The 24,705-nt window shown below is 34.0% G+C and overlaps 2 protein-coding genes and 2 long non-coding RNA genes across 9 annotated transcripts in view; 2 read left to right on the forward strand and 2 right to left on the reverse strand.

Moving 5' to 3' along the window:
- slc12a7a (solute carrier family 12 member 7a) overlaps positions 1 to 7,629 on the reverse strand; it is a 38,479-nt gene extending 30,850 nt beyond the window's left edge. For 4 of the 5 annotated variants that reach the window (XM_005171252.6, XM_005171251.6, XM_005171250.6 and 1 more), the window contains exon 1: positions 7,405 to 7,629. In XM_005171252.6, the coding sequence (XP_005171309.1) occupies positions 7,405 to 7,528 (124 nt within the window). In that variant the 5' untranslated portion in view covers positions 7,529 to 7,629. Of the gene's footprint in view, positions 1 to 113; positions 600 to 7,404 lie in introns of those variants that run through there. The other variant, XM_009298533.5, reaches the window with a different exon arrangement.
- Positions 1 to 16,233, forward strand: LOC141378147 (uncharacterized). Its single transcript, XR_012391931.1, has 4 exons — positions 1 to 237; positions 6,813 to 6,849; positions 6,945 to 7,081; positions 14,473 to 16,233. It is a non-coding gene; the product is annotated as an uncharacterized lncRNA (long non-coding RNA).
- LOC141378148 (uncharacterized) overlaps positions 14,391 to 24,705 on the reverse strand; it is a 25,293-nt gene continuing 14,978 nt past the window's right edge. Inside the window, exon 3 of the long non-coding RNA XR_012391939.1 lies at positions 14,391 to 15,087. This is a non-coding gene — a long non-coding RNA (uncharacterized lncRNA). The remainder of the gene's footprint in view (positions 15,088 to 24,705) is intronic.
- Positions 19,437 to 24,705, forward strand: part of kcnh2a (potassium voltage-gated channel, subfamily H (eag-related), member 2a) — a 90,232-nt gene continuing 84,963 nt past the window's right edge. The window contains exons 1-2 of one of the 2 annotated variants that reach the window (NM_001042722.2): positions 19,437 to 19,972; positions 20,419 to 20,649. In NM_001042722.2, coding sequence (NP_001036187.2) covers positions 19,897 to 19,972; positions 20,419 to 20,649 — 307 coding nt within the window. In that variant the 5' untranslated portion in view covers positions 19,437 to 19,896. The remainder of the gene's footprint in view (positions 19,973 to 20,418; positions 20,650 to 24,705) is intronic. The other variant, XM_073919476.1, reaches the window with a different exon arrangement.

Here is a 24,705-nt window from a genome sequence, read left to right on the forward strand (position 1 = left end):
ACAACGGTTAAAAGGAAACGAAGACATTTACATGAAACCCTACAACAGCAATGCCAAGTTGATTTAAAACCAGCATACTATTTGTATTGGTAGGGGAAAACATACAAACTCACCCAATATCTGCTCAATTGCACCTGGTTCACACTCCATGCTGACACGGAGACAAAAGTGCTAATGTCTCTCTAACAGACCGTTGTGTCCGTTTGATTGAAGATAAGAAACTCTGCCTGAGTAAATGTAAGTCTCCTCTTACACAAATTTGTTTAGTGCACAGCTGTGTAACAAGTTTATTTCTTATCTGTTTTAATCCAGTTAACTAATTTGATTTAAGACTGACAGGTCCTAGTCAAAATCCATGTTTGTCCGCCTGAAGGGAATTGGCTTGTACCCGTGTTTCAGCAGCTGTGCGAGTCTTATTCCTCTGGTGGCTGCGATTGTCTCCAGCATTTCTTCAGCAAAGAGTTTTTTTTTTTTTTTAATTGTACTGTATGTAAAGTTCTGTTCCTCAGGTGGTGTCTTCTCTTAAGCTAAATAACACTACACTGTCCCGTCCTCTGTGTCTTTAACCTGAATGTTGACTGAGCATGACTTTTATGACTACTAAAGGAAGCGAGAGGAGGGGGGGATTAACATTACAAACCAGTTGGTTTGCTGAGAGAACAAGAAGAAAAAGCAGTGTGTCCTTTAGGAAATATAATATATAAACCTATATATAATTAATTAACATCAACAGTGCAAACTATTAACATTTTTAAACAAGTACATTTTTATGGTTAATAAGTGTGTTAAATAGTGCCTTATAAACATACCTGTGGATTTACTGATTTTTATAGAAGACGACTATTAACCAGAACAAACACACAGTAGAGAATGGTAAACATTTTAAGATGTGATTTGATTATAATGGTTAAAATGAATGTTTACACTTAGTAGTATAATAGGGAGTGACAATCTATAAGCCACTAAGTTAATTAAACCATTTGCGGTTCTGTCTTTTTCGACTGAAAGCTATATACATTTTTTACTTAATCAGAATTATATGATACAGTATAGGGTGTGGCCCTTGCCATGTGAACACACACAAACACACACATAAATTTAAGTTGATTACATTTAGACAAAGTTAATTGTTCCTAAAAAGGCTTGTGTAATTTGCAGTCAAGACGAAAGGGATCAAAACAATTTAATGTGTTGTTACGGTACAGCGGCAATAAAATGCTTTTGTGCAGTAATTTGGCATATAAAATCTTTATATTTATATAAAGTCTTAAATACAGACATAGAAGGGTGTAACCTAACAAACACAAAACATGCATACACACCCACATATAAACATGCACAAACAAACTCCTGTTAATTATGACTTACTGCATATTATTATTATTATTATTATTGATTTAATTGAAAATTGTGTGACAACAATCTGACTTTAGGTCTTATAATTTATTGGTATTTCAGTTTATTTATTTAATTATGTTGAACTCGTGCAGATAACAACAGTTGAGTACAACAGCATATTTCAAGTTTTGTCTATAGATTTTTGGCCATTTTTAGATTTTCACAAAATAAATAAATATATACAGATAAAGTCAGAATTATTAGCCCCCCTGAATTATTCATCCCCCTGTTTATTTTTTGCCCAATTTCTGTTTAACGGAGAGACGAATTTTTAAACACATTTCTAAACATAATAGTATTAATAACTCATTTCTAATAACTCATTTCTTTTATCTTTGCCATGATGACATTAAATAATATTTGACTAGATATTTTTCAAGACACTTCACAGCTTAAAGTGACATTTAAAGGCTTAACTAGGTTAATTAGGTTAACTAGGCAGGTTAGGGTAATTAGGCAAGCTATTGTATATGGAGAATTTGTTCTGTAGACTATTGAAAAAAATTGCTTAAAGGGGCTAATAATTTTGTCCAAAAAAATGGTGTTTAAAAAATGTAAAGCTGCTTTTATTCTAGTTGAAATAAAACAAATAATACTTTCTCTAGAAGAAAAACAATTATCAGACATACTGTAAAAACCTACTTGCTCTGTTAAACATCATTTGAAAAATATTTACAAAAGAAAATAAAAATAATTCTAAATTAAACTGCATATAAATTGTGATAGGAGCAACTGCCTACATCTTGACAAATGAACGGACTTCAATGGCCCTCTCCTGGATTAATACGCTCAAATTTGTTAAAACTGAGACCTCTACATTTTTTTTCATCAACTAGCAGATGGCAGTGTTCTGCCTCTAACACCTATGATGATATGCAAAAACAATACATATTTATTTTAAAAACTTGGAAGCTGAAACATTTTGTACCGTCTAAACAAAATAATTCTGAAGGCTCATTTGTTTGATATATCAACCTTAAATGTTTAAATTATTTATTTTCCCACATTAAAAGTTAAGCGTGTTTGAAAAATACATTTCAAATCAGACTTGAAAAAAGTTGTGTGTGTGCATTTCTTATATTAAACTTTAGTTCATTAGTTAGTTAATTAAAGTTTAGTTTAGCCATAAATTAACATTTTTTTTTGTCCATAGTTTAACTTAAAACCTTTAGTTCAGCTATAATTCGAGGTCTTTAAAAAAAAATCCAAGCATCTTTAAAAAGGGACCAATCTTAAGTTTGTGATCCAAGCCCATCCTTGATATAATAGGTTGAAAATTTCAATCTTTAATAAAATTTCATTTCATTCATGGTAACATTTTTTTAAGTTATTTAAATTAGTTTATTTTTTAAATACAATATGAAATATCTATTTTCTAAGCATGTGCAGCTGTTAGATTTAGTTTCATGTTTCTTCCCACAGTGATAGCAAGACAATACAAGAAGAGGTTCACAAAAAAAGGCATTCAAGGCTTTAGATACATCCCTTTCCTGAGAATTCTTTCCGTGTAGCTTGTAAATTGTGTTTATAATCCTGCACACAGCTAATTATGTGTATAAATAAAAAAATCCCAAAGGAACTCATTTGTAATGTTTTGGAAAAGCTCAGAGTTGGCTTATATTTCTCTAAACCTGATTTATACTCAGTCTGGACAATAATACATATTGTTCTAAAAGTTTGTATAAAAAATAAGTATAAGATTTCCTAATATTTTTTGAAAGAGGTTTCTTATGGTCAGCAAAGTCAAAGGCTTGTTTGATTGTGTCTGTTTGTTTGTTCACTTAATTTTTTTTTTTTATCATTTAGCACATTTGCACAATTAGAGGACTCCGCTATGCTTAAAAAAAACCAAGAAGGTTTGAAAACATATCAGAAAAATTAAAAATAAATAATGAGAAAAATATTGTCCAAGAGGTCTGTTTTACCCCCCAACTGCAGGGTACTGTTTGGTATGAAATTTCTGTTAGATTAGGTACAGTCACTGATGATGTCACAAGATAACATTTAACACTTATCATGACTAAAAACTAAAGAAAGTTAACAGATACATTTATCTTAGTAGATGTTCTCAATGTGGAAATCGTTGCCATGGCAATACATTATTTTACTTTTTATGTTTAGCCATGTCTTTTTGAGGTACTGTAACCATAATCATTTCATTTTCATGGTGTTTTGAAAACCCAAAGTCATTTCGAAGTGCCTTACATGGATGTTTACAGAGGCTTTATAGCCACAGCTAGAAAACTAGAATGTCCTTTTCAGTTACGATCACTTCACCAAGCTTTGAATATTTTTTAAATCTCATAAAACCAATATAAATTGACAGAAGTACAAATCTGTAAAGCATCATCACATGTATTACCTATACTTTAATATGATTTATATAATAGTAAGAAAATGTTTGTTAAAATTTTAATAACAGTTTTTTTTTATTTGTGTATCCTTACAATTTTACTGCAAAAAAACACCCGAAGGCGAACATTGTACAGTTGACTTTTTACTTACTAAAACATAAAATAAACTGTCAATCAGATGTCAGAAAGCATGTGGTAAATTTTACAGAACAGGTTTTTCGGCAGTATTTGAACTTTGTAGAAAAAATAATGTATTTGTAATATGCAGTGTTGGGGTAAAACATGTAATAATACTACTTTTCTAAGTAACGAGAAAGGTAAGATTACTTTTAAAAATTAAGTAATATTATTTAGTTTAAATTTATAGTTACTTTTTTTAAATGTAAAGCGAGATAAAAATAAATTGCTGATTTAAAATTAACAAAGTTATGTTGAATCCTCCATGCAATGAGAGAATGCGTTTCTGCAATAGAAATATTCTCATTGTTTTAAAAACATGGAAGGAAAGAAAAAGAGGATTAACTGAATGGAAAGTGATTTTACTTTTTAACAAGACAAACAAGTACAAAAGCAGCAAAAAAGATTGCTTTAAACTTTCATTAATCTGTATTCTGTACATTTGGCATGTACAGCTCTGGGGTCAGGAAGTTTTCAGTAGATAACATTATCCTACATTATTTTTTTAAAGGTAAATGAAGGTAATACAGTGCTGCAAGTTTTGAAAGAGATCAAGCCTCAGCCAGGTCTGAAAAAGTAATGCAAAAGTAACGTAACATTACTTACAATAAAAAGAAACTAAGTAACGCAGCTATTTACTTTTTTGGGCAGTAACTCAATATTTAAAGCATTACTTTCTAAAGTAATATGTACATGACAGGTAAATGTCTTTATTTGATCAATGAGGATAAAATTATCTACCAATTATGCAGTCTTTACAGCCATACCGAGGTATTTTACTAGCACATTCTCATTTCCACATGGAAACAGCACAATTAAACTTATTTTTGTCACGGTTAGTTATAAATAGGTCATTTTAAAGGAAGAGGGCAAATTCCATAATGATGACCCATGAGCGCTGCCACACACCCATACGAACACATTAATACACATAAAAGAAACATCTGCATTAAACAATACTTACGAGAATGATAACTACAAACCTTAGGATAATAAAATATGTGTGCTGTAAAAAAAATGAAAGAACATTGAATAACTGCTGGTACCAGACCACAATTTCCTGTTTTCATGAAGTTACATAAAATATACTTTTTACATAAAAAAAGACTTTTTTGGTTTTGTTTTGTTTGTGGAACATAAAATATCATTTCTAAAGTACCTTAGCTTTTTTTCAATCACCTAAAGACCCTATTTACATGTGGTGACCAATTTGTTTTAGACAATCACATTACAAGTAAATGAAAGACACACATTGTTGAGACACTCTTGTGTCCATTTTCCTGATTTCTTTGAGAGGAAGGTCCATAGGCTGATAAGTGTATGGGCTTTTTTTGTCATTTAATGTAATATTGTAAAGTAGGTTTGTGCAACTTGCATATGAACATGCAAATAATTAGCGGTAAATGTCAGGAAACACCAGCTTTTATTTCTGACAACTACAAAACTACATCAAACAATGTGGGCTTCTGTTAAAAATCATTGTGCTTTTTTCAAGTTAAACATCACAGTGCCACACTTCAACATAATAATTCTCAAATTATTCAAGAATTAAGTCAGTGGCTTGTCTTTTGTCATTTTTTGCAAACACTCTGTGGTTTGAAAATGTCAGGTCAAAAGCATTTCTAACTAAATTCTAAAAGGCAAATCCCCAAAACAGACCATTTAAAGATTAGTTGCTTTTTTAACTCATTTTTTATTGTAAATAATACTGTATTTTAAAGGGCACCTATTTTACCCCTTTTTCAAGATTTTATATAAGTCTTTTGTGTCTCCAGAATGTGTCTGTAAAGATTCAGCTCAAAATACCCACTAGATTATTTATTAAACCTTCCAGAATATTGGATTTTCTGCTCTGAACACAATGTAGCTGTTTTTTTGCCTTTAATGCTAGTTCTCCCCGCCCACAGTCCCCACGTGTCTGTCAGAGTCTGCCTCGGCTGTGTCAGATAAACAGCACAGGGACAGACATGAAGGAAGCAGATCTCTCGTGACGTTTGTAAGAAATACCACAGTAAGAACTTTCGCAATGATTATTTAATGTATTTGTTGCTGAGTTAATTCAAGCCTTTCTGCAATGATGAGTCACACACAATGTCATTACAAAGTACACGCACACAAAGACACACATGATGCGCATTTAACTTTGCACTGTTTTTGCACAGCAAATGTGACAGGATACGCGTTAATACACACTTCTGTATCCGTTATGTTAAATGTACAAAATAAACCTGATTTAATGTCCACAAACCGGGATTGAAGCATCTTCTTTTAAATTTGTTCTGACATGTAGCTGTGGTGATGAAGTAAAGTCTGTAAAATCGCTGTAATTCATTACAAACATGCCCTGTTTTAAAAATGTTTTAAACATGTAAAAGTCATTCTTGATTACATTTGATGATGATTGATGATCCCAGCGAGCTGAACAGATCTTTAAATCCCAAATACTTTGCGCACATCCTGTCTAGTTGATATGATTATACGCATTAATACAGAGACACATTAATACACGGCTGTCAATCAAATTGGTGAGCGGGAAAACCGCACTCCTACATCACGTTGCGGTGGGCCTCAAAATGGGAGGGATTTGGATTCTATTAAAAAAATAAAAATAAAAGAGGCTTATTGTCTTTATATCACTCAAACATGACTGTGGACACATTATACCTACAAACAGTTCTGTCCAAACAGCATACAAAAAGATAGGTGCCCTTAAAGGACCTGTTGTACTACACTGTCTGATTAAAATGCTCTAATGATGATTTCCTTGTTGCTAATGTTGTTTATACCTGTATTATGCATTGTCCACTTTTGATCAAATCTAAATTAATACTAACTTTGTACTAAAACATGTAATTATCAACTTGTTTATTTTGTGCTCTACAGAATAAAACCCTGTATGTTTAGTTGGAACAATACTGGGGTGAGTAAATAATGGCAGACATTTCTCTTTTTTCCATTGACATTACATTGCACATTTGACAAGCATTAATCCAAAGTATTTTGCATTGCATTCAGAGTCCACGTTTAATTTTTTGTACCAGTTTTGTTTTATGGACGACTATCCCTTAAACTCTGTGAGGAACACACAAAAGAAGCAAGATCCAGAACTGAGGAATTGATTACAATTCAAGTACAATAGAAGTACACTTCAGGTTAGTGCAACTGCAACCTTGGCTTTAAGCTCTACTTTGTGGTGTAACAGTATGCAATTTATCTAAAAATAAACAGCGAAAGACGTCACAGAGTAGGAGAGAAACAGGAAAATGGAAAAGGGGCGTCAGGAAACTGCCACTTGTTTACACTCCATGAGGATAATGTCACAAACACATGGCAGTAAACATGGCACTCGTTTGCTTATGAGGATGGACCTACAGTACAGTTACTTTGCTTTACTTTAAAGAAAACACGAGCATTTAAAAGCCCAGCTCATCTGTTTATACAAGTCCAGACATGACTTTTTTCAGAAAGCTCTCACCTGGATAGTGCCCTGCTGCCGTTTCTGGCTCCTCCTTGTCCTCTTCTTTTAGTCCATCTCCATCACAGTCTAGGTCTGATAATGGGGTGTCCTCCACCGGCACCACTGTGAAGTTAGTAGGCATCTTTCCCCTCACACCATGTGCTCTGTGTTTTATTCCTTGGGTCTTTTTTTCTTTCAGTCTCACCCCAAAACTCCTGAACTCACCAGAGTGCGAAGTTCTCTGACTTTTTCACAACTGTTGTTCAGAGTCAGACGCGGTTGCCCACGTGATCCCTTACAACCAAATAAGGAGTGTTACTAGACTCCTCCCTCCGAGGCGTCGGGAAAATTTCTGCCCTTCCACAGAGCTGTAGACTGCTTCCTCTTTTGTTAAAGCGTTTTCTTCGTTGTACCTGCGAAAGCTGAGAGGGAAGTCTTTGTTTGCTGTGGCTGAGTCATAGAAGAATGCTCAAAGTGATGAGAACAAAGGGCTAAGCACATTGTGGCATTCCTTAACACCAGCCCACATTCTGCCCCACCCCCTCCTGACATCCCTCAAAGGAAACGTGTTCTCTACAATCACTCCATTCAGGACTGAATGTAACCATGTCGCTCCTGTTTCTTTTGCACGACCATCACTAAAACTTGACTTTTTTTTTTCTTTTTGCACAGGATTTTGAAGATCACTGTAATTCTTCAAAAAAAGTGTTAGAACTAGGCCTAGACAGTGACTAGCTGTGTTTCATTGGCGTGCGCAGTAACATACGCTGAAATGACTGCTGGGTCAATGCTGACAGCACAACCAGTCATGTGAGAGTGGCTGATAAGTGTCTCGGCGGTGGCACTTTGCTGAATCCACAGAAACAGCATCCATAGCAGTTATACAGCTGCTGCTTGAATTTACTTTATTATATATATATATATATATATATATATATATATATATATATATATATATATATATATATATATATATATATATATATATATATATATATGTATATATATATATGTATATATATGTGTGTGTGTGTGTGTATATATATATATATATATATATATATATATATATATATATATATATATATATATATATATATATATATATATATATACGTATATATATATATATATATATATATATATATATAAACTGATTTTTATCAGTTAAATTTGCACTCAAGACTAAGATCTTTTTGTAGTATCTATAATCAGATATAAATAGACAGATAGACATAATCAGATCTGAAAAAGAAGAAGAAAAAGGAAGGAAATCTCACAAAACTGTAAACGCATAAAAAATTGCATCTTTAAAAAGTTTCCATTTTGTTATGGGTTGTTTAAAATTATACCTTTATTTTTAATCATGTGATGTGTTTTACACGCCAGCAGGTGGCAGCATCTGTTTTTCAAATAAACTATTCTTCTCATAATCTTGTCAGTGCTTCAAAATCGAAGTTTTTGCAATAATGTAAGACAGAAATTAACCACTTTTGCTTTCCCGATGTACCTTTCAGAGAAAAGTTCGAGAAAAGAGTTTTCTTAGTGTAAAAAATCCTTTTTACACCATAAACCCAGCTGAAAAAACAGCCTGTGCTGGCGGTCCGTGTATCATCCGTTCATTTGATTATTCCTTTTATTACGGAAAACGAAACATCAGAAAAACGATGAATATTTCGTTTTTCTGTTTATTCTGTAGGCAGAAAAAACGGAAACTCATCTGTTATTCTGCTTATTAACTTAAAACGAAATATTAAAACAAACACAAAACCAAAACGAAATAATGAGTCAAAAAATGGTCCGTGTACGGTCCGTGTACATTTTGTTCATTTGTTTTCCATTTTCAAACGGAATAAAGGAAATGGAGAAAACGGCCGTTTTTCCGTTTTTCTTTTGCTCACGAGAAAACGAAAAAACGAGATTTTGGCTGGATTTTCGTTTTTTGGTTTAGGGTAGGAAAACGGATAAACGACTTTAAAATTCATTTTACACATGTAGGCGGTACTGAAACGCCCACTTTCCTCTAATTGGTCAACCAAATCTGCGCTCGTGACGTCACCCTCAAAATAAAAGCCTTACACGCAGGCTTTTAATTATTATTATTTAATTATATATATAAACAAAGTTTACATATTCTATCATTTGAACCACACACAGTTAGCAGGCTTACATTCATTGCGTATGTATAAATTAAATAAAAACGTAAAGCAGTATTCTTAGACATTTGTCATTAAAATAAGGTCATAGTTCACTGCCAAGCTTCTTGCTGCTGTGCACCTGATGCAGAGCAAAGAAAGCCATTTCCGAGGAGCACCTGGTTTACATGATTGTTTCAGAGCTATTGTAGGCCTAAATAATAGCCTACTCTGTATAAAATAATAATTTATTATTATTATTATTATTATTATTATTATTATTATTAGGCCTATTATTATTAGTATTGTTATTATTATTTACTTAGTTATTCAATGGTTGTAAGAACACATTGGACCCTGCATGGGGCTATAATAAATGGTACCATTTGTTTCTATTGGATTTTCTCCTATTTTAATTTAATATATGCCTTTTGCCTATTGTAAATATTTATTTGATAATTAATACTTTTTTATTGCAACGTCAAAGTAGGCCTGTCTTATTATTATTATTTTTTGTTAATATTTTGTCGTTGTTGTTGTTATTATTATTGTAGCAGGGACATAGCCACAGGTGTGGCAGAGTGTGCTGGTGCCACCCAAAGTGGCATCTTGCACCTGAAAATAGATGCCTTAGCGCTCAAGCGCGCGCAAGAAACTTGCACAGGCAAAAGTAATGATGAATGTGTTGAAGGAAAAAAAAACATTCTAATTATTTGTTAATAAAATAGTGCAACATTATTCTCAGTCAGTGTAAGCTGAAAAAATTAAGATCGCCAGCATTTCAAGGGTGGTTTTATTTTTAGTTCATTGCTGTCACGCGCTATATTTCACTAAGGCTGCATGAGACTGCGCATCTTGCTTATTTTCTCTATTTTACATAAATAACATATCATACAGTCCAGGTTCTACCGTTCTAGTGAGTGTGGGGCATTGCTTTACAGTGGTAAAGTGGATTATTTCTTGGCAAATTCATAACGATTCACTTTGTTTAGTAATAAATTTCATAGTTATAAAATAACTACATTTCAAGAATATGTTAACACTTTCAACTATTTAGGATTATTTATTGCATCAAAAGTAATTTCAAAGTAACATTAAATGTACGTATAAACTGCTTAATTTGTGTGTGTAAACACCTAAGATGCAAAAAGCTTATTTAGACCAGAATAGGCCTACTAAATGCAACGGTCAATGTATGTAAACTTATGACCTAAAATGTCTTAAATGACTAAATTTAAGTCTTTTTAAGTTTTTAAATAATTTAAGTTTAACATAAATGATTTAAACTTTAAACTTCAAATTAACAGAGTATGGCAAATAAATTGTTTATTAAATGGAGGTCAGGTGTCTATCTTATTTATAATTATTAAATATTATGACACTATAATTCAGTGGTGTATTGGAGAGTACGCACCTTTTAATTAATTAATTTTAAATAAGTGGTTTATCCTAAATAAAATGCAATGGGATCGGTGTGCAATGAATAGTTTGAAAACCCCTGGTTCAGACTAGACGAGCTAGCTGTCTGTGCGCTGCGCTAATAACTTGGCATTTGCTCTTTTCGGTGCTGCCAGATGCATTTATAGTGCATAAAAAATAAAAAGATAATTCGGTAAAGCGCGCGATGCGCGCAGAATTAAGCGCACTATACGCATATGTCGAATTAAGTTATCTTTTTCTTTAATCAAGACTTTTCCATTCGAGGAATTACAGTTATTAATAGCTTAGTCCTTACAAACGATCAGTTTATAAAATACACAATTTACGGATCAAGCCATAATGAAGAATAAGAAGAATATGCAACGCATAATCCTTGAATGATCAGAGCGCATTTATATAAACTAGCTATTTTATATAATCCATAAATATTAAAAAACATTATACATTTAAAGTAATGGAACATTATATGTTATAAAATCTAAACTATTATTTAGGCTACAGGCTAAATAAAGGCGCCTTTTCGGGGCTGTTCAGCGCGTGCGTTAAAGAAAAGACATGACACAATCTCTATAAAAACTTGTTGTTTATTTACAATATCTAAAGGGATATAAAACATCTAACATGCATCTCCATTCTCAACGAGTTTCTGTGTTCTGCATCCTTCACAGACCGAGGTCTCATTCCGAGGTAATCTGTAAATATTCTCATTTGGTTCTGGCACATTCTTGATTAAAGGTGAAACTGACCGGCGCAACGGATGATTTGTCATCTAGAGTGACTACAGTTATAATACAGGTTATGGAACTATTTCACTTTAATTTCATATTATTATTTTATTAAACAAACAAAGCAGTTTTTGTTTTGGCTCTGCATGCAGCGTATTGGATCTTTGAAGCATTGCACTTCAAATGTTATTCCTTTTTTTTTTTTTTTTTTGTATTTTTAATATTTTTAATTATACAACACAAAATTGGTTCTAAACAGATACATTTTCCTATAGGCTATGATGAAGTGTATATTTTTGTTCACACAGGTCCTATACAAAACTGTGTGGATGGATGATTTGTTTCTCCGTGAAAATCACTCATTTAATAAGCAAAACAGGCCAAAATGTTGTTTAGCTTGCATCAAACTGGATGGACAATTTACAAACATATTGAATACAAAGGCTGGTTATTTTATGCAATGAGGGACAATAGGCCTATTACAAATTAACGAAAATTATTTGCATATTAAAACGAAAATATATAAAACAACAACAGATCCTACCTCGTAAGAAATGACTTTAGATAATGTAAATAAGCATCAAGGTTTTTTTTTTGAGATTGTGTGTCTAATTCAGTAGTGTAGTGCGTTCGCGTGGGTTTCCTCCGGGTGCTCCGGTTTTCCCCACAGTCCAAAGACATGCGGTACAGGTGAATTGGGTAGGCTAAATTGTCCATACTGTATAAGTGTGTGTGTATGTGTGGATGTTTCCCAGAGATGGGTTGTGGCTGGAAGGGCATCCGCTGCGTAAAAACTTGCTAAATAAGTTGGCGGTTCATTCCGCTGTGGCGACCCCAGATTAATAAAGGGACTAAGCCGACAAGAAAATGAATGAATAATGTGCAATACTAATTTAAAATACTTATCACTAACCTTATATGTGAAATAGCAGGGCCCTCTGTAGCACTTTCTCAAGAAGAGCAAATGTCAAATTATTAGTGCAACGCACATGTAGCGAGCTCATCTGTTTGTCGGAACTACTAGACACAATTTTTTTTTATCAACTATAATGTGTTTAATTAGTTAATTTGAAATTTATTTCATTATTCCAGCAATAATTGTTGAGTGAAAGAATGCGCTAGAAATATGCATTGCGGCTCCCTTTATTGTAAAGGCTTATTGCACTTAAACTTTTTTAGGTTCGGCTCTCGAATTAGTAAGGTTATGAGTAAATGTTATTTAAAATATTTAAAGCCTGCCATCTAGCCTACAATAACAGCAAATTTAATAATAAAAAAAATAATAAGACAGGCCTACTTTGGCGTTGCAATAAAATAGTATTAATTATCAAATAAATAATTACAATATATAATTAAAATAGGAAGAAATAAATGAAAACAAATGGTACCCTTTGTTTTTATGGCAGGGCCCAAAGTGTTCTTATTCTGGTTCTGCTAACAACTATTAAAAAGAAAGAAAAAAAAACACACCAAACAATAAAAACACTAGTAACTGATAATAATAATGATAATAATAATAATAAGTATTATTATTATTATTATTATTATTATTATTATTATTATTATTATTATTATTATTATTATTATTATTATTATTATTATTATAAAGCCCTTGTTCTGAAACAATCATGCAAACCAGGTGCTCCTCGGAAATGGCTATCTTTGCTCTGCATCAGGTGCACAGCAGCAAGAAGCTTGGCAGTGAACTATGACCTTATTTTAATGACAAATGTCTAAGAATACTGCTTTACGTTTTTATTTAATTTATACATACGCAATGAATGTAAGCCTGCTAACTGTGTGTGGTTCAAATGATAGAATATGTAAACTTTGTTTATATATATAATTAAATAATAATAATTAAAAGCCTGCGTGTAAGGCTTTTATTTTGAGGGTGACGTCACGAGCGCAGATTTGGTTGACCAATTAGAGGAAAGTGGGCGTTTCAGTACCGCCTACATGTGTAAAATGAATTTTAAAGTCGTTTATCCGTTTTCCTACCCTAAACCAAAAAACGAAAATCCAGCCAAAATCTCGTTTTTTCGTTTTCTCGTGAGCAAAAGAAAAACGGAAAAACGGCCGTTTTCTCCATTTCCTTTATTCCGTTTGAAAATGGAAAACAAATGAACAAAATGTACACGGACCGTACACGGACCATTTTTTGACTCATTATTTCGTTTTGGTTTTGTGTTTGTTTTAATATTTCGTTTTAAGTTAATAAGCAGAATAACAGATGAGTTTCCGTTTTTTCTGCCTACAGAATAAACAGAAAAACGAAATATTCATCGTTTTTCTGATGTTTCGTTTTCCGTAATAAAAGGAATAATCAAATGAACGGATGATACACGGACCGCTGGCAAGGCATGGTTTGATGCTGGTTTTTGCTGGCATTTTGTTGGTCAAGGACTAGCACAAGACCAGCAAAAACATGAACTAGTAAGGAACCAACATTGTAACATTCCTTACCAGTAGGCTTATATGCAGTATTTTTCTGCAAGGAAGGACCATTTATGCAATCAAAAGATTCTGAGTTAAAGGTTCTTATATGTAATTATTAATGCTAATAAATAAACAAATACAAACATTTGAAGCCAACAAAAACTATGTAAGGTCAGTGTAGGGGTCATCATTTTTTTGGCAGTTTGTATAATATGCATTGATTTATCAAACATAACTTTTTAGGCATAATGAATGGATTCAGAAGCAGCGTGATTCAATTCAAGTTTATTTTAGTTTATTTTCTTCATTCATTAATTTTCCTTCAGCTTAATCTTTTTCTTCATCAGGTGTCACCACAGTGGAATGAACCGCCAACTTATCCAGCATATGTTTTACACTGCGGATGTCCTTCCAGCCACAACACAACACTGGGAAACATCCATACACTCTTGCATTCACACACATATACTAGGCCATTTTAGCCTACCCAATTCACCTACTGTATGCCGCATATTTGGTCGGTGGGGTAAACCGTAGCACCCGGAGGAAACCCACACAAACACGAGGAGAGCATGCAAACTACACAGAAATGCTGCTCAGCTGGGACTTGCACCAGTGACCTTCTTGCTGTGAGGTGACAGCGCTAACCCCTGAGCCACTGTGCCACATTAGTTTATTTAGTAACAATATTAATTGTTTCAAAGCAGCTTTACAAAAGGTGCACGCATATTGCATTCAAATCAAAATCAGAAAAAGATAAGAAGATGTGTATCGGGCAGACATCGTACATGAACATATTTAACCTGCAGTTATATAGTGTACTTCCAAAAAAATGTTCAGTGAAGGGCATTAAGTGTATGTGCTGTCCTCAAAGGCCTTGGATGCTTGACATTATCTCTTCACAGGTCTTGGATTTGATCAAGTGGATCTACACAATCTCAGGAGGCCTCAGAATGAGCATCCTAGATGGAAATAGAGAGCAAAGATAATCATTACCGTAGCTGTTCATAATGTATTTAAACAAGAGATAGTATTGTCAATGTGAGAATGCTTTTGAAGAGATGCATTTCACTGCATTTTCAAATTCAGATCTTGTTTCTTTTATTTTCTCCCAAAGACATTTAATTATCAAAAATGAATTTGTATATAATATGACCAGTCTCACCAAACAGTGACAGACATGCATCCCTGCACTGAAAAATAGATTATCCAAAAAGATTGTGCTTGCTGTTTTATTGTTTAACTTACATGTTTAAGCAGATACAGTATTTTTTTATATGCAAAAATTATTACAAATATTTTGCCTTACTTAAAGGCAGATCAACCCCTATCTCCCAAAAACTAAAAAAGTACCATCTATTTTAAAAAAAGTAGAAATAAACTTTCATTTTCTTCTTTTCTACACAAACACCAGTGAAACGTTCAGCATTTAACCACCCTAAATGGAATATTATAGACTGTATATGGCACATGCACACACCTTGACCTGTACTGTGATAAGATTCTGATAAGAGCTTTAGTTGTGTTAGAACTGAGGTCAGTCTTCTCATATCTCAAAATATTTGAAGTTCTTTTAAACTTTGAGCTCAATTTAAAAAGTTTTATATGTAGTTAGAAAATTTTTACATGTATAAGAATAGTCAATTAGTTATTTATTTTGTGAGCGCGCATGAAAGAATTGGGTTTCTGGGAATTGTAAAACTTTACATAGACTGTTCACTGATCTAACTGTTTTCCATCCGTTATATATGAAACCTTCCCAGTTTCCTGATTATTTATATTAAATACAAAAAGATAACAATTAGCAGATAATTTTACCATCCTACTTTGTCAGACTGCACATTTATTTATTTATTTATTTGTTTGTTTGTTTGTTTGTTTAATTATTTTTTGTTTGTTTGTTTGTTTGTTATGATTTGGCTCATCTACAAACGTTGTTTGCCCTTTAGAAGAGCTCAAGAACAGTGCATTAAGAGCTTAATTTTCATTGAGAGCTTAATAATAATCTCAAAAATATTGTTCCAACATCTTTAAAATTAATATTTTCTTCATTGACGGCTCCACAAACAAGTATAATTGCATAATAATAAAGCCATTCAAACAATACCAATTTCGTTTTTTTATATTTTTCTTGAAGCGTTTTCAATGCATTGAGTGTCAGACATTGCCATCTTGAGGAATAAGGCTGCATTGCAATTATTAAGTCTTGCACAGGACAAATATAGTATATTCCTTAGAGATAGATACATTCTTTAATAGCAACATTTTATTTTTAGGCTGTTCATAAATAAGTTCATAAATAATGGAAAACGCTGTTGATATTTGTAATCACCAAAACAAACATAGCCCTATCAAAGGATCACACCCATATACTGTACCCACAGTCATGTACATGCTATGCGACACAGACAAAGAGTAACATCACAGTGCTGGAATCTAATCTGTTGTGCATGTCACCCGAAAACATAATTTTATCAGTAAGTGAACGAATTTTATTTGTGTACTGTATGTTATCAACAGCTTACTATCAATGCTGGAGAAATTATTCTGAAACTGTAGTTTGATAAGCTACAAGCTAACCGGCAGCAGCAAAGCTTCAGTCAAACTATACTTTTAAAATGTATCTGTAGCTACACTACAAGTAACTTCCTCCAAGTAGACATTGAAGCTATGTTTTTCACAAAGGTGTATTTTACAAAAATGTTAGTACAACTTTAAACTTAACGTTTTATTACACATAGTTTTCAAATTTCTCAGACTGTTTAAACTTTAAAGTCAAAGTACAAAGCTGCAACCAATATGGCATTGACTTAGCAAAACAAATTAGATTAGAATACTATATTGAATATTAACTGCTGTCACTTGTTATTATTCATTCATTAATTTCCTTTTCAGCTTGGTACTTTTATTGATCAGGGGTCGCCACAGTGGAATGAACCGCCAACTTATCCAGCATATGTTTTACACGGCAGATGCCCTTCCAGCCGCAACCCAACACTGGGGAACACCCACACATAGACTACAGCCAATTTAGCATACCTAGTGCACCTATACCGTTTTTGGATTTGTGGGGGAAACCGGAGCACCTGGAGGAAACCCACACAAACACAGAAAGAACATACAAATTGCACACAAAAATGCCAACTGACCCAGCCTGAACTTGACCCAGCAGCGACCTTCTTGCAGTGAGGCGAACGTGCTACTTGTTATATAATATTACTTAATGTTATTTAATTTAATAAGAGTAATACATGAATGCAAGTCTATGATATGTATGATTAACCAATATGTGGCTGCAGTACACAATCATATGTGATCTTGTAACATTGTGCTGCCTCAGACCTTTGCAGGTTCACTACATAAAATGCAGCTGTTGTCAAGCTACTGCTACTTTCTGGAAAAAAGTAGCTGCTGGAAAAGTTACACTGTATCTTAAGTAGCTGAGCTACTGTCAAAATGTAGCTAAACTTGTAGCTACCGAAGACAGCTCCCTTTATTATATGAGGTTAAAAAGCTAATATTTTACAAATGTGACCTGATTTAGCTTTTTTATAGCATTCATTAAAGGAGAAACAACAGTTGTAATCATTTTTATGATTTTACTTGTCTTGCTCTTTGGACACACTTTGGGAGCCAATTCTTGATCCAGTGAAGGAGGTTTAAATTTCCCTCTAAATTAATGTCTTTTTACATTAACTCTGAAGTGAAGGGAAATAATAAACTATTATCTTATGTTAAGAAACTAAACATTAGTTCATTGTGTGTTAATGACCTTATCAAATACTACACTAAAAATGATTTCTGCTGCTTGTTCAAACTATCTGTTTAAAATGAGCTGAAACAACACAATTCTTGTCCTTTCTTTGGCCAATTTATTTGTTTAATGTTCAATCCACTTAAACTTGTAAACCATTAAGTTAACTTAAGTGTTTTGTGTTGGGACAACATGAAGGAATTGTAATGGTCCAATACCTGGTTAGTGGACTTGTAGTTCCCAGTGTGCTTTGCATGGGACTAAATTAAGAGAGGCAAATGTTGACAATAAAAGTAATCTTAGGTGTTTAAAGTTAATAGAAAGACTTTTTAGAGTTTAATCATCCCTTTATTTTTAAAGATTTAAAAGATTTTCATGTAATCCTTTTGAGTTTTGAGATAATCACCTTGCAGAAGCACATATGCTTTGGGTGTTGGCACCTTAATTAGCAAAACTGCAGTTTGTTGCTTTGCTCAGTAAGCAAAAACTGTCCTAAAATGAGTTCTGAGATGAGTCTCAATCAACTGTACATGTAACTCGTGAAATAAGCTTAAAATTGCACTTTTAGTTAATTTAGGATAACTTTAAATAAATCAAAGAGACTTTGAAATATAAGACACATAATAGACACACATGATATTATCAGACCTTTAAGTTTAAGTTAAATAAAAATACAAATGTATTTAAACTTATATTTGATCAAATTATGTTGAACCAACTCAAATGCATTCAATTGTGTAAACTGTTTTTTTTTTTTTTTAGTTGGTGCTACAGAAATTGATAGGATGGAAATCCTACCCTCAGTTACAGTAAATTGAGTTCATCTGATGAGTTATTTTTAAGTGTACTTTCTTATTTTAAACATGCTTTAGTACATGCAATAATAACATTAAAATTAACACAATTATATAATATATAAAATATCATGGTCAGCGGTGGTGCAGTCGGTAGTGTTGTCACCTCACAGCAAGAGGCTGGGTCAGTTGGTGTTTCTGTGTGGAGTTTGCATGTTCTCCCTGCGTTCGCGCGGGTTTCCTCTGGTACAGGTGAATTGGGCAGGCTAAATTGTCTGTAGTGTATAAGTGTGAATGAATTTGTATGGATGTTTCCCAGAGATGGGTTGCAGCTGGCAGGGCATCTGCTGCATAAAAAAAACATGCTGAATAAGTTAGCAGTTCTTTCTGCTGTGGCGACCCCGAATTAATAAAGGGACTAAGCTAAAAAAGAAAATGAATGAATGAATAAAAAAACAATTCTGTATTTAAATTAATAATTTTAAGTTAACAAATAAAACATCTTTATATTTTATATGTATTTATAACTTTGAATGTTGTGTGCAAATGCATGGAAATCATCTGGAGGTCACTTCATTCATGTTATCCAAACACAGTACTAGACACAATTTCTTAGCTTTTGTGATATACCAGTTGTGAGAATTACAGCTTGAGCTCAACCTAGTCTAACTTACAATCGCGGTGTGACACTTTAAATCGGATTTGCGCCCTCCGAACACTAACACATGGAGAGGTAACATCAGGATGAGTGAATCATGCGCTCCTCCACACCCTTGACTCTCCCCCTCCCCAACCATCCTCTCACTGCCTCTCCATATTCACTATCAATCTATGCAATTTTAGTCAATTTTATTTTTAAACGCTCCCAAACACAGAGAGGGGCTGTTTCGCAGCGCGTCGGAGAAAGTGATTGAGTGAACTGGGACAGAAAGTTGATTTGCATCCATTTGCAAACAAAAAGGGAAGCAGGTGACGTGAGGTAATTGGAGAGACGGCTGATTTACTGAGCTCGAGGATGCGCGCACTGACAGATTTAACACGTAATCACTGGAGACTTTGAAGAGACGCGCTCTCGTGCTGCTTTTACATCGATGTGGTGTGAAGGTAAAGCTTGTGTACATGTGTAACACTTCGCGGTAGAGTCGATATATCGCTCTTATTCAAGTAAATACAAGCTGTCGAGGAACTTGCAGAACTTTCTTGCCCTGCTGTGGTAGGACAACATGCCTGTACGACGGGGACACGTTGCGCCTCAGAACACCTTTCTGGACACCATCATTCGCAAATTCGAGGGTCAAAGTAAGTGAATGACTTTTATTTTAGTGAACGTGCATTGATTATGTTTTTAAAACAGTTTCTAATGCTGACTATTGTTATTATTAAATATTTTGTTATTAATATTATTTTATTATCAATTGCCATTGAAAATTACTAATTGTCACTAATAATAATGTCGTTAATAACTTAATTTGAGTTAAACGTGTCAGAACAGCTAAGTAATCATTTACTTTTGCTATCTGAATATGTAAAAATAGTTAATTAAACATAATTTTACTTTTATTATTATTTTTAAAGTAGCCTATGTAAAACTAATTGATTTCAGATTTTCAGTAAGCTGCTGTTTCAGTAGATCTTTTAATGTAGCTAAAGCAGACACATTTATTCTGAACTGCAGCTCAATTTTGATTCTGCATAGATGTGGTTAATAAAATTTTTGCATTTCTATTTTTCTTGTACCTCAACAGATCGCAAATTCATCATCGCCAATGCTCGAGTTGAAAACTGTGCCATCATCTTCTGTAATGATGGCTTTTGTGGGATGTGTGGCTACACGCGTTCAGAGGTCATGCAGAAACCGTGTACATGCAGTTTTCTGTATGGCCCACACACTGGACGACCAGCGGTGGCCCAGATGGCCAAAGCCTTACTGGGCTCTGAAGAAAGGAAGGTGGAGATCTCCTTATACAGGAAAGATGGTAAGTTTTTTTGGAGAGTTTATTTAATTTGTGTGTTTCTTGGGTGCCAAAAATGGCAAACCATATTGCTAAAACACATAAACAGTCAGAAACAAGAACTGTGACTAAACATCCCACTTTTACCAGGACAGCTTAGGGGCCCTGACTTAAAAAAGATCATGTTTTGTCCTGTATTCACCAGTCTTAAAATGCCTTTATTGCTGAGGGAATGTAGAAGTCTTTTACCACAAATACAATTTGTCAAATCAAAGGTAGCCAGTCACATGATCATAGTAAATATATGTGACTACGGACCACAAAAACAATCATAAGGGTCAATGTTTAGAAAATGAGATGTATAGATCATCTGAAAATTGAATAAATTAGATTTCTGTTGGTGTACACTACCTGACAAAAGTTTTGTCGCCTATCCAAGTTTAAGAACAAATACTAATGTAACTTCTAGTTGATCATTTGGTATAAGAAGTGGCTTATATAAAAGGCAAAGGCCTCTAGATTACAGTTATTTGACAAAAAAATTTATCTATTTAATTAGGAGAGTAAGGTTTGACTTGGCTTAGACAAAAGTACAGTATTAAATATAAAGTCATTTGAATATAAAGCCATGAAGCAGTGGAAAAAAAATAATATTGTGTTTGACTCCCATGAGCTTGGATGACTGCATCCATACATCTCTGCAATGACTCTAATAACTTATTAATAAAGTCATTTGGAATGGCAAAGAAAGCGTTCTTGCAAGACTCCCAGAGTTCATCAAGATTCTTTGAAATCATCTTCAATGCCTCCTCCTTCATCTTACCCCAGACATGCTTAATAATGTTCATGCCTGGTGACTGGGCTGGCCAATACTGGAGCACCTAGACCTTGTTTGCTTTAAGGAACTTTGATGTGGAGGCTGAAGTATGAGAAGGAGCGCTATCCTGTTGAAGAATTTGCCCTCTCCTGCGGTTTTTAATGCAATGTAATGTAATGTAAATGTAAACCTCAGGCTGTTGATGTTGTCATCCACTTTGTAGATCTCTCACACGCCCCCATACTGAATGTAACCCCAAACTATGATTTTTTCCTCACCAAACTTGACGGATTTCTGTTATAATCTTGGGTCCATGCTGGTTCCAATAGGTCTTCTGCAGTATTTGTGATGCTTGAAATGCAGTTCAACAGATGATTCATCAGAAAAATCTACCTTCTGCCACTTTTCCAAATGATCAACTAGAAGTCAAATTATTATTTGTTGCTCTTACAACTGATATTTATGACAAAACTTTTGTCAGGCAGTGTATTGTTTGTTAGGAAATGACATTTGTTTGATTTACTACTGTATTTGGAAATCTGAAATCTGAGGATTAAAAAAAAAAGCAAAAAAAAAAATGAGAAAAGCAACGTATAAAGTTGTCTAAATCAAGCTCATGCTCTCTGAAATTAAGTTTTTGATACATCTATGGTAGGAAATTTAACATTCAATGGAATGGAAGTTAAATGGAACAGCATTCTAATGATTTTGGCATAAAATTTAAATCAGTAATTTAAACTATTAAAAATTAATTGTTGGCTTTTCCTACAAGTAAACCTTTGCAACCTAAGACTGGAAGAATTACCATCCAATCACGATTTTTCATCAATTAATTTGCTTTTAATGAAGGCAGGTCAAGCCTGAGTGACAGCAATAGAGAGCACAGAGAAGATAGAGTAGTACACAATACTAGTTACAGTGCAGAAAATACAATCATAAAACCTATTTAAAAACATTTTTTTTAAATCACAGACTACATCAAATTCTAGAACAGCTTACATTAATACCATGTGTAGATATATGCAGTGCAGTGTATCTCTGCCTAAATCTGGCAACCACAATAGCAAGTGACTTTGACCACCAGTTTGTCAGTAATTACACTTTTGGTGGTCTTATTCTCATTCCTTGTTATTTCTTTTCTGCTGAATTCCTCTTTGTGAAATTTGATGCGTCCCATGGTGACTGATCTAGGAGTTCAGCCTTGCTCCTGGAAGTCTCTCTCGCCCAAACATCCTTTATTGTGGATGCTCAACTGAAAGATGAGGATTACAGTAGAAGTGCTATTCTAATTGGGTCTATTTCTGCCCTCTCCTATTTAAAGGTAGCATTTCTGGGTGATGTATTGATTTCCAGGACAGCTGAGAGTTTGAGAACAGGAATAGTCATAGTAGACATAATTGCAAAGGACAGTTTCTCATCATCCAGATCTATTCCCACTGCTATATGTTAGTAATCCAAATGGTTGCGTAAGGGCATCATAACATTGTGTCCTCTAGAGGTTCCTGTATAGCCCGTATTATTGTTTAGAGGAAGAATATACCATATCATGTTAATAAAGATGATAAACATGTAATTCGTCCTAGGGCTGCACGTCCCAGCGGAGAGTCTTTTTCCACTGTTCTGGATGTTAGGAATACTGCTCATTGTGACCCTTTGTAACATAACCAAGCTAAATTTCTCAGGTGTGCTCAGGCTACATTTAGACTTTCCGAAATATGAAACCTCTTGATTTTCTTCTTTGGATTGGTCTCTAAGTCGCATTACAATACAGTATGTTGTTGGTTAATTTAAGTTTTAGAATATGTATGTGTACAATCATGCATATATTTAGACGTTTATAGTAGTTTGTGTCAGTATGTAAGCCTTTACTTTCTTAATTGTCCACAAGTGGAAATTTATTTTTGGCTTCACCACACAACCTCATCAGCATTCACATGACACATATCACAGAAAAACAAGAAACTCAAATACATTCAATGTCATCACATAAATCCCATTAAAAACTCAGTAAAAACCTTGTACTTACGTATAAGCCTATATGTCAGACTCATCAACCTGCGCCTAGCAAGATTGTCATTGTATGGTATGTTCACTATGTGTATTGTAATATAATAGCCATATATATAAACTGTTGTTGTGCAGATGCCATGTTTGAAAGTTTAAGCATGTTTTGGGAAGGATGTGTAAAATGCAATATGCAAATAGTTTCCAGTACAGACAGAGGTTGGGGAAGGTTATAACATCTCCATTGCAATAGGCAGTTTGCCAGCCTGTGCACTTTAGTTTATAGCATATATATATTTCTTGGATGTATGTTGAAATATGGAGGTATAGACAGCTGGCAACATTCATTCATTAATTTTCCTTCGGCTTAATACCTTATTTATCAGGGGTCGCCACAGCGGAATAAACCAGTGGATGCCCTTTCAGCCGCAACCCAGTGCTGGGAAACACCCACATACACTCATACAGCAGGCACAGGACATCAACATGACAACAGATTGATGTTGTATCCCAATGTTGTGGGCATTTTACTTGGAAATGACAATCTGATTGATGTTAGAACCAACGTCAATGTCCAACGTAGGACCGACGTTCATTTTTGGTTATTTTCCAGTGCAACCTAAAAACAACAAAATCTTAACGTCTAATTGTGTTACAGCTTGACATTGTGTGGACATTACCAATATGATGTCTATCAGATGTTGGATTTTGGTTGCCATACCTGACGAATAAATATCAGTATTTGACGTCAATATAACACTGGTTTAAGATGTTGGCTTGACGGTGGATTTTCGTCACTTTCCAACACAACCTAAAATCAGCGTAATTTCACGTCGTTATTGGACAATAAAATAACATTGTCTTTAGACACTGGCAACTTTATTCTAACCTTATATTAACAATGTGTGTCTGCTGGGACATGTCATTGGACTGTCAGGAAAACCAGAGCACACGAAGAGAGCATGCAAACTCCACACAGAAATACCAACTGACCCAGCGGGGACTCGAACCAGCGACCTTCTTGCTTTGAGGCAATAGTGCTAACCACTAAGCCACTGTGCCGCCCCAGCTGGCAACATAATCTAACTATGCATCATCTGATTGAGGTGTACACAGTTTAGCATGTTTATTTCCTTATTTAAAGAGTGTGTACAAAAAAAACATATTGCTCACGCAATCCCACTGGTCCTATACCACCCAACCCGCTCTGAGCTGGGAATGAACCGGCGACCTTCCGCATGGGAGTCGGTTGCTCTAAC

Source organism: Danio rerio, chromosome 2 (assembly GCF_049306965.1).
Source record: "Danio rerio strain Tuebingen ecotype United States chromosome 2, GRCz12tu, whole genome shotgun sequence".
NCBI classification, from domain to species: Eukaryota; Metazoa; Chordata; class Actinopteri; order Cypriniformes; family Danionidae; genus Danio; species Danio rerio.